General features: G+C 43.3%; 1 protein-coding gene across 1 annotated transcript in view; it reads left to right on the top strand.

Annotated features, from left to right (window-relative positions):
• Positions 1-10,228, top strand: part of rfx6 (regulatory factor X, 6) — a gene marked incomplete at both ends in the record, with an annotated part of 14,906 nt that extends 4,678 nt beyond the window's left edge. The window contains 9 exons of the mRNA XM_079753597.1: positions 89-236; positions 2,101-2,210; positions 2,424-2,541; positions 4,303-4,425; positions 4,579-4,785; positions 4,961-5,276; positions 6,000-6,313; positions 7,199-7,402; positions 10,053-10,228. Coding sequence (XP_079609723.1) covers positions 89-236; positions 2,101-2,210; positions 2,424-2,541; positions 4,303-4,425; positions 4,579-4,785; positions 4,961-5,276; positions 6,000-6,313; positions 7,199-7,402; positions 10,053-10,228 — 1,716 coding nt within the window. The remainder of the gene's footprint in view (positions 1-88; positions 237-2,100; positions 2,211-2,423; positions 2,542-4,302; positions 4,426-4,578; positions 4,786-4,960; positions 5,277-5,999; positions 6,314-7,198; positions 7,403-10,052) is intronic.
• Positions 10,229-11,149: the final 921 nt, after the last annotated feature.

Here is an 11,149-nt window from a genome sequence, read left to right as displayed (position 1 = left end):
TCAACCTACAGATGAGTGGAATAAATGTGTGCTGTCTTGTTCCTTGCCAATGAACCCCTCTATCCCTTCTTTTGTCTTCTGTTCCCAGATCGCCCGGCCAGCCCTGTTCGACCAGGCAGTGGTGAACAGTATGGTGACGGACATGGAAAAGGTGGAGCTGAGCACCATCAGTGTTCAGCCACTCCTGAGCATCACTGCTGCAGGAGAGCATGCTGACACTGATGTCTACTCAGAGTGTAAGAGTCACTCTAGGTCCAGAGGTTAGAGATCCAGCTAAGCCAACCAGCTGTAGAGTCACTATAGGTCTAGAGGTTAGAGATCCCATTTAGCCAAGCAGCTGTAGAGTCACTATAGGTCTAGAGGTTAGAGATCCAGCTAAGCCAACCAGCTGTAGAGTCACTATAGGTCTAGAGGTTAGAGATCCCATTTAGCCAAGCAGCTGTAGAGTCACTATAGGTCTAGAGGTTAGAGATCCCATTTAGCCAACCAGCTGTAGAGTCACTATAGGTCTAGAGGTTAGAGATCCCATTTAGCCAAGCAGCTGTAGAGTCACTATAGGTCTAGAGGTTAGAGATCCCATTTAGCCAACCAGCTGTAGAGTCACTATAGGTCTAGAGGTTAGAGATCCCATTTAGCCAACCAGCTGTAGAGTCACTATAGGTCTAGAGGTTAGAGATCCCATTTAGCCAACCAGCTATAGAGCCACTATAGGTCTAGAGGTTAGAGATCCCACTAAGCCAACCAGCTGTAGAGTCACTATAGGTCTAGAGGTTAGAGATCCAGCTAAGCCAACCAGCTGTAGAGTCACTATAGGTCTAGAGGTTAGAGATCCCATTTAGCCAACCAGCTGTAGAGTCACTATAGGTCTAGAGGTTAGAGATCCAGCTAAGCCAATCAGCTGTAGAGTCACTATAGGTCCAGAGGTTAGAGATCCCATTTAGCCAAGCAGCTGTAGAGTCACTATAGGTCTAGAGGTTAGAGATCCAGCTAAGCCAACCAGCTGTAGAGTCACTATAGGTCCAGAGGTTAGAGATCCCATTTAGCCAACCAGCTGTAGAATCACTATAGGTCTAGAGGTTAGAGATCCCATTTAGCCAACCAGCTGTAGAGTCACTATAGGTCTAGAGGTTAGAGATCCCATTTAGCCAACCAGCTGTAGAGTCACTCTAGGTCTAGAGGTTAGAGATCCCACTTAGCCAACCCGCTGTAGAGTCACTATAGGTCTAGAGGTTAGAAATCCAGCTAAGCCAACCAGCTGTAGAGTCACTATAGGTCTAGAGGTTAGAGATCCCATTTAGCCAACCAGCTGTAGAGTCACTATAGGTCCAGACGTTAGAGATCCAGCTAAGCCAACCAGCTGTAGAGTCACTATAGGTCTAGAGGTTAGAGATCCCATTTAGCCAACCAGCTGTAGAGTCACTATAGGTCCAGAGGTTAGAGATCCCACTAAGCCAACCAGCTGTAGAGTCACTATAGGTCTAGAGGTTAGAGATCCAGCTAAGCCAACCAGCTGTAGAGTCACTATAGGTCTAGAGGTTAGAGATCCAGCTAAGCCAACCAGCTGTAGAGTCACTATAGGTCTAGAGGTTAGAGATCCCATTTAGCCAAGCAGCTGTAGAGTCACTATAGGTCTAGAGGTTAGAGATCCCATTTAGCCAAGCAGCTGTAGAGTCACTATAGGTCTAGAGGTTAGAGATCCCATTTAGCCAACCAGCTGTAGAGTCACTATAGGTCTAGAGGTTAGAGATCCCATTTAGCCAAGACTGCCAATCAGTTGATCAGGTTGCGTCACGTACGTTGGCAGATAAATAAGGATTTCAGGGAAGTGCTGCCACGTTGTGGGGGATATATTAAAAGGGCGTTTGAGTGACTGTTCAGCACCTATGTGCTCAGTGAAACCCTGGCCAGTTCAAAACCAGTTCAGCAAACATAAAGTCGATTTTTGAGTGTTAGGGTATCCTCCACCACACACACACACACACACACACACACACACACACACACACACACACACACACACACACACACACACATAAACACACACAAAAAATACAGTATCTAATGCAGTCTTTTCTATTCCTCGCCTTTGTCTTGAAATAGATGACTCAATAGCAGTCTTCCAGGAGCTCAAAGACTTGCTGAAGAACAATGCCACTGTAGAGTCTTTCATCGAATGGCTCGACACTGTTGTGGAACAGAAAGTAATCAAGGTATTGATTGGCAGAAGCTGTCTAGAGGTCTGAACGTATGAGCATACAGATAGTGTTTCATTTTAAAAAGACAGCCATACTAAGGAACACCATTTTACTAAGGAATATTTTTCCTTTCAAACTTAATCATAATTAGAATCTGTAATATTTGAGAGGCAAATAATGAATCTCCAAATATCTTGTGTCTCTTGCACTCTGTCTTTGTGATATCAGCCGGGTCAACACAGCTGTCGGTCGGTCAAAAGACGAGCACAAGACTTCCTGCTGCGCTGGAGCTTCCTAGGAGCCAGGGTGATGCACAGCCTCACTCTCAACAACGCCTGTAGCTTTGGTACGACCCAGGGCCCTCAGCAACTCCAGTAGAAACACATGTATGGCTTCCTTAAAAGGCTACCAGAGTTAGTCCTAATAATGAGTAAGAGTAAGTACTCTTGTTAGAGTAAATTGTACACACTCAAGCTGTAGTCAGATGATTTGTTTGTTTTAAATTGAAGCAGGTTGCTACAGTGGGGCCATAAACGTATGCTAATGATGGCCATCCCTGCTTTGCCTAAACTGTCCTTTTATCAGGTAACATGCTTTCTGTTTGAACACTAGTTTCCCTACATGTGCACACATCTGTGCATGATATAGGAAATTATGGTGGAAACAGCTGACAGACAGAGGAACTGACAGCCATACAGGCTCACATTCTCCTCAATGTTTTAAATACACATCTCAAACTAGACCCTATAAAAATATAGTTTTAGATTAACTTGTCAGAAACACATTCTTATTATTAATAGGTATTTTATGCAGTCTATTGTACCAAGGGCTTTGTTTACAGAACACCATGATAACTATAATTTTTATTTTTCTCAAAAACTAAAACTCATGAATATCATTATAAAATTAGTGCATCAATTGTCTTGAATATTGTGGGTTACGGTACTGTTATAATACTGTACTGTTTGCTTGATAAACAATCAACCAGTGGCGGTTCTACGTCCAGTTACGCCCCGGGCAAGACTCCTTCCAAGGGGGGGGGGGGGCTTCGGTCCGTCTGTGCACCGCACCTTCTCAACAAGCAGGTGCGCCTGCAGCCGTAGGGGGCGCCAATATGCCAATTCCCCACACAATTAACTGCACGTGTTCCGGGGGCGAAAATTGTACCGCCTACGTAATCTGCGTTCGAAAATTCCAAACCTGCCTGGCAACAGACGATCACGTCGAACGTTGCCTGGCAACGGACGATGACGTAGGTGAACGATGAGCGTCACAAGACGAAATAACATTAAACAGATAACACTTATTTTACAAATGACATTTATTAGAATTGCTAACTTTATATTTGTTTTGTATTTAATTGTTTAACCGCATTTAGCTAGTAAACTGAGTGTATTAAGACAAGCTAGCTAGACTATGATACACTTTAAACACTGAGTTTGCTTGCTAAATTCAATACAATACAAATATAAAGTAAAAATAGGTGTTATCTGTATTATGTTATTTCGTCTTTGGCAACATGAGCGCAAATGTTTTTTGAAATCTGCCTGGCAATGGACAATCGCGTCGAACAATGACGTTATGTTTCGAACACGGATTACGTAGGCGGTACAATTTTCGCCCCCGGTACAATTTTGGTGTGACAGCGCCCCCCACGTGTAAAAGAATGGCGCCCCGGGCGGCTGCCCGGTTCGCCCGTGCCTAAAACCGCCACTGCAATCAACAAACAAATCAAACCCATTGTCTCTTTCTGTCAAGAAAGGCACTGGTATTTTGTTAAATACCAGTTGCTTGTCTTGAGTAGTTTGCTTGGTTTATGGAGAAACCAAAGCAAACTTTGATGTCAATCTCAATGATGGAAAAACGTAGGGAGGGAGGAAAGGACCAGAGAGGGTATTCATGATATGCTATCAATGTGAGTAATAGGCATGCTGTGTTTGTATATGACAGGATCACCAACAGGTACCAACATGCAAAAATAAGCTTGGAATATAAAGTATACTCCTAAGAGAAAAGGATTTATGTATTTTGCCACTTTGCAGGTATTCATATTTCCATCCATCCTTTTTAAATATCTAGCATACCTTTTACTGAATACTGTTCCCAGGTTCATTCCATCTGATCAGAATGCTGCTTGATGAATACATTCTTTTGGCATTGGAGACACAGTTTAACAATGACAAGGAGCAGGACCTACTAAATCTTTTGGACAGATCCATGAGAAACGCAGGTATAGTATATACAAACACTGGTCTCTGTCTGCTCATTTACACATGTGTAATATATTTACTGCAGCTACTGTTAGTTAGAGACTTTGATGCGGCCGCTGTCCGTCAGAGCCCTTGGTTATAACTTATATATTTAGTATTGTTTTACCCCTCAGACGCCAGTAGAGCTGCATTCATGGCCTCGCCTAGTTCCTGCTTCCTAGCCAATCGCAACAAGGCCAGCAATGCCGCTGACCAATTGGTGAAGAATGAGGGTCTGGCAGCACATGCCTATATGTCTTTATCAGCCAATCAGCAACAGTGCCTTGAAGCCAGCCTTGCTGTCTATCAGAGCACAGAAAACGCTGGTTTCTCAGTTTTAGGTAAAACAAAAACACATATTTATTTGAACCATCAATCATGTCATAATTGTTAACTGATTCTGCAACCAATGCACGGCTATAAATGACTATAGATAATTGTATTAACTCTTTATGCAACAACCTCCCAACACACAAACATCCAACCACAACAACCCTGAACGCACAACACCTGCAGGAGCCAGCCAGCTTGACTACTGCCAGGCTGCCTTGATGACCCCTCCCATCTCCCCCACCACGCTAGCCAACCGTGGCTCGGTCATCAACCAGGGACCCATGGCCACCGGGAGACCTTTAACCTCCACCTCGTCTTCCACCTCTGTCACCTGCCCGTCCTCCTCTTCCTACCTGTCCTCCTCCTCCCTCTCCATGAGCGTGGTGCCCAACCCATGCACCTCCTCTTACCCAGAGGCCCCGTACCCCTCCATGCCTCCCACCAGCTCAGGGTTCTTCCACAGGTCCTCCAGCTCAGCCAGCTACCAACACACACTCAGGTGGGATGGAACTTCACCTAGCATACTTTAGTATTATGGAATGGCTTCAGTCTGTATTACTTTATCAGGCGTCCAGCCATAGGAACCTTTCAGTGAATTCAGATCCATGTTCTAAAGAAGCAGCCAGTGGCTCTTGAGGGTCGAACCCAGAACCTTTTGGGCTGGGAGTCGAGCACCCTAACCTCTAGACTGCTCATATGTATACTGCCGTGTCCTTGAAGAAAGTAGTCTAAACCGGATCACTTTTAACTCACTTTATTTGTTAAAGTATTTCGGTATGGTAACTATGAAGCAAAGGGAAGGGGAATTGTATTGAACACGCGCGTGGAGCGACCCACGGCTGAGCTGTCTTCCAGCCACGGGGCTGCCATGGGTTTCTGACCTGATCTCACTCCCGCTCCGCGGTTGTACCAAGTAGGCGTGGCCTATGTGAAGTAGTCGTGGCCTATGTGACGTATTGGCTCCGGCTTCCTCACCTGTCTAAAGGGGCTGCCATCTGTGGCTGGAGTAGTTATTGCAGCTTGTATGTTGGGTCCTTTTCCCTTGTGGCTATGTGGGGGTAATGCAGCTTATGTGCTTAATTTACGTAACAATCCTGCTAAACGTTAGGACCTGTCTTTTTGTGACAACTCATATTTTTGGGTCGTTTCACTGCCAGAGATCAGGTCCCAGCCCCGGAGCGGGCATTGACCTCAATTCATTTTCTTTCCATCTTGTGTGCAGGCCTCATGGGCAGATGCAGTCATCTTCTCTGTCCGGGACCTCGTCCCTGACCTATCACCTTCCGTCTCGCTACCAGCCCTACCAAGGCCACCACCCCACTGGTCACAGCCATCCTCCTCCCATCAGCTGCGTGGTGACCTACAGCTCTTCTGGCTCCTCGGACACGCCTCAGGTCGGTCTGGAGCGGGGGTTAGATACCCAGACCCCGGCCGGTCAGCCCATGGACCATGTGGGGCCCTCAGGGGAGTATGGATACGTAGGGGAGGCTGGTCACAACCCTGAAGCTAGCCAGGTTCAGGGACACGACTATTCAGGTTGGTGCCGGTTAGCAACATTTGCACTTCCTGTTGATGACTTTGTTCTGTTAATAGTTGTTCATGCATCAATAATTTCTTATTCTTTTTTTTTTCGGGGTCGGAACCCCCCCATCGCTTTGAACTTTGAGGAAGTAGAAACTACGGAAACGTAGTTTCTACTTCCTCAAAGTTCAAAGCGCCGTAGCTTGATCAGTAATTTAGTCCTGCCCTGGCCAAGTGCGTGTACAGTAATTTACATCACGCTTGGCTACCTAGCGTGGAAAACAGACTTGGAAGGAATAGAAGGAGATCAATAGACTGAAATTACGAGATTCATTGGAAGTAATTGACAGATTTGTGCTGTTCATCCTTTTTATTAATTATATATATGTATATATTATAGGTCTGGCTCTGGATGAGATTGTTTAGAGGCATAGAGGGAGGGGACAATGTTTTGGTTGTTGAGTTAAAAAATCGTCTTTTCTGCTCTCTCTATTTACAACTCTCAAATCATACCTAAAAAACGGTCACACAAAATAATTGATGTTAAAGTCGTAATGTGTAAGGTTTAGACAAGCTCATACCTTAAAATGATCTTGAAACATCTCTAGTCAATGCTGATCGTAGTGATTTCATTAATGTTATCAACAAATGGTATCCTATAATTTATTTATTCTACAATAAAAAAATATTGACCAGCTTGTATCATCGACCCTCCCAAAAGCCCTCCCATTCCCACCCCCCTTTAATCTTACATTTTGTGACTTTAACTAACAACCCAGTATTTTGTTGCAGTATCGCCAATGAATAGCAATGGCTCCCAAGAGGCGATTATGAGACACCTGCAAACACTAGCAGCAAACAGCTTGGGTCAACTGAACAGCACTTCCCCACCCCGCCCAGCAGGTTACTATGGCAACAGCAGCTACATTCAGGGACAACGGATCCTGTCATCGGTGGACCAGCATGTATCCGTCATCAGCAGTGTGGCCAGCCTCCGACCCTTCCCCCCCATGTTCTCAGAGGTCCACGACCCCCTCAACATCCTGGACGACCCGGGAAGGAGAAGCCCTGCTCTGTACTACGAGGAGGTTGAAGAGGCGGAGGGTAAGATCCCGTATTCATGAGGATGTTGAAGTCACTTCTATTGATGGTATAGCTGGCTCATATCAAGAGGATGTTGAAGTCACTTCTATTGATGGTTAAGCTGTCTCGTATCAAGAGGATGTTGAAGTCACTTCTATTGATGGTATAGCTGTCTCGTATCAAGAGGATGTTGAAGTCACTTCTATTGATGGTATAGCTGTCTCGTATCAAGAGGATGTTGAAGTCACTTCTATTGATGGTATAGCTGTCTCGTATCAAGAGGATGTTGAAGTCACTTCTATTGATGGTTAAGTTGTCTCATATCAAGAGGATGTTGAAGTCACTTCTATTGATGGTATAGCTGTCTCATATCAAGAGGATGTTGAAGTCACTTCTATTGATGGTATAGCTGTCTCATATCAAGAGGATGTTGAAGTCACTTCTATTGATGGTATAGCTGTCTCATATCAAGAGGACGTTGAAGTCACTTCTATTGATGGTTAAGTTGTCTCATATCAAGAGGACGTTGAAGTCACTTCTATTGATGGTTAAGCTGGCTCATATCAACAGGACGTTGAAGTCACTTCTATTGATGGTATAGCTGGCTCATATCAAGAGGATGTTGAAGTCACTTCTATTGATGGTATAACTGTCTCATATCAAGAGGACGTTGAAGTCACTTCTACTGATGGTATAGCTGTCTCATATCAAGAGGATGTTGAAGTCACTTCTATTGATGGTTAAGTTGTCTCATATCAAGAAGACGTTGAAGTCACTTCTATTGATGGTTAAGCTGGCTCATATCAAGAGGACGTTGAAGTCACTTCTATTGATGGTATAGCTGGCTCATATCAAGAGGATGTTGAAGTCACTTATATTGATGGTTAAGCTGCCTCATATCAAGAGGATGTTGAAGTCACTTCTATTGATGGTATAACTGTCTCATATCAAGAGGATGTTGAAGTCAGTTCTATTGATGGTTAAGCTGTCTCGTATCAAGAGGACGTTGAAGTCACTTCTATTGATGGTATACCTGGCTCATATCAAGAGGATGCTGAAGTCATTTCTATTGATGGTTAAGCTGTCTCATATCAAGAGGACGTTGAAGTCACTTCTATTGATGGTTAAGCTGTCTCATATCAAGAGGATGTTGAAGTCACTTCTATTGATGGTATAGCTGTCTCATATCAAGAGGATGTTGAAGGTATAACTGTCTCATATCAAGAGGATGTTGAAGTCACTTCTATTGATGGTATAGCTGGCTCATATCAAGAGGATGTTGAAGTCACTTCTATTGATGGTATAGCTGGCTCATATCAAGAGGATGTTGAAGTCACTTCTATTGATGGTATAGCTGGCTCATATCAAGAGGATGTTGAAGTCACTTATATTGATGGTTAAGCTGCCTCATATCAAGAGGATGTTGAAGTCACTTCTATTGATGGTATAACTGTCTCATATCAAGAGGATGTTGAAGTCAGTTCTATTGATGGTGTAGCTGTCTCATATCAAGAGGATGTTGAAGTCACTTATATTGATGGTATAGCTTTCTCATATCAAGAGGATGTTGAAGTCACTTCTATTGATGGTATAGCTGGCTCATATCAAGAGGATGTTGAAGTCACTTCTATTGATGGTATAGCTGGCTCATATCAAGAGGATGTTGAAGTCACTTCTATTGATGGTATAGCTGGCTCATATCAAGAGGATGTTGAAGTCACTTCTATTGATGGTATAGCTGGCTCATATCAAGAGGATGTTGAAGTCACTTATATTGATGGTTAAGCTGCCTCATATCAAGAGGATGTTGAAGTCACTTCTATTGATGGTATAACTGTCTCATATCAAGAGGATGTTGAAGTCAGTTCTATTGATGGTGTAGCTGTCTCATATCAAGAGGATGTTGAAGTCACTTATATTGATGGTATAGCTTTCTCATATCAAGAGGATGTTGAAGTCACTTCTATTGATGGTATAGCTGGCTCATATCAAGAGGATGTTGAAGTCACTTCTATTGATGGTATAGCTGGCTCATATCAAGAGGATGTTGAAGTCACTTCTATTGATGGTATAGTTGTCTCATATCAAGAGGATGTTGAAGTCACTTATATTGATGGTATAGCTGTCTCATATCAAGAGGATGTTGAAGTCACTTCTATTGATGGTATAGCTGTCTCATATCATGAGGATGCTGAACTGCAGTCACTTCTATTGATGGTATAGCTGTCTCATATCAAGAGGATGTTGAAGTCACTTCTATTGATGGTATAGCTGGCTCATATCAAGAGGATGTTGAAGTCACTTCTATTGATGGTATAGCTGGCTCATATCAAGAGGATGTTGTAGTCACTTCTATTGATGGTATAGCTGTCTCATATCAAGAGGATGTTGAAGTCACTTATATTGATGGTATAGTTGTCTCATATCAAGAGGATGTTGAAGTCACTTCTATTGATGGTATAGCTGTCTCATATCAAGAGGATGCTGAACTGCAGTCACTTCTATTGATGGTATAGCTGTCTCATATCAAGAGGAGGTTGAAGTCACTTCTATTGATGGTTAAGCTGTCTCGTATCAAGAGGATGCTGAACTGCAGTCACTTCTATTAAGGGTATAGCAATCATCTAATCACACACAGGATCTACAAATGTGTATGTATTCAATCCTTCAGGTTGTCTGGGCCCAAAGCGACAGTCTGCTCTGGGTTCTCTCTATGCGGTGGAGCCTGCAGTCCCCCGGCCCTGCATGTATGGAGGGCCCCCACCCCCGTTCCCCCCCCAGGACCAGCTCTCCTCCTCGCTGCCTCCAATCAACACTGTGTTCATGGGCCAGGCTGCGGTGCCATGAGCCATCTCCTCCTGAGTTCTAAGTTTCTAGAAACCATGTTTACCCCCGCTTCAAAACACATGAAGCCTTGGTACACATTAGTTACATTCTGCGACCCACAGAATATTTTCTAAGGCTGGAGCTAAGAATACGTTTATATCCACTAATTATACTAGATACCAAACCCTCATTATTGATTCCCCTATTATATTTTTGTTAGACATGATTACTTATTTATTTATTTGACTGTTGAGCATTTCAATATTATGTATTGTATTGATTTTACTGTAAGATATGATACCGTGGCCTAGTTTAAACAGAATAGGGTAAAATATTGGACTTCCTTATTTTTTCATTTATTGTGATAATGGTTGTAAATTTAATTTGACCAATGCAATTTTGCGTTAATCATACCATGTACATGTTGTTATTCAGATTATTACTATATCTTCACTAATTGAATAAGGAATTATTTATTACAGCATTAATACAAGATTGATGCAGGTTGCTTGACGTCTGCACAATGACTAGGTCGTTCTGAAAATATACAACATTAATAATTACACTCCATCTATTGTGTTTTTTTGTGTGCTGCCTTGTCACATTTTACGTGCTTCTGTCCTGGCCGATTGAGGCCCAGTCAGTTATAGACCCCATGTCGCTATCTAATCTGGCCCCATTCAATGCCTCCTTGTGAAATAAAACCAAACAAACATCTCTTTAATGTTCGAACTGGGAGATAACAGTTGAGAAGACCAGGGACCAGAGTGAGCTGGTTCTCTGTGCTCCCAGGGCCCACTGGGTACAGAGGTGCACCTCTCTCTCACACACACACACACACACACACACACACACACACACACACACACACACACACACACACAAAGAACAATAGAAGGGAAGATGTTGCCCATTTTCACTTTGAATTATAAATCCTTAATG

This window comes from Pollachius pollachius (genome assembly GCF_949987615.1).
Source record: "Pollachius pollachius genome assembly, chromosome: 16".
Taxonomy (NCBI): domain Eukaryota; kingdom Metazoa; phylum Chordata; class Actinopteri; order Gadiformes; family Gadidae; genus Pollachius; species Pollachius pollachius.
This window is presented reverse-complemented; position numbering and strand designations above follow the sequence as displayed.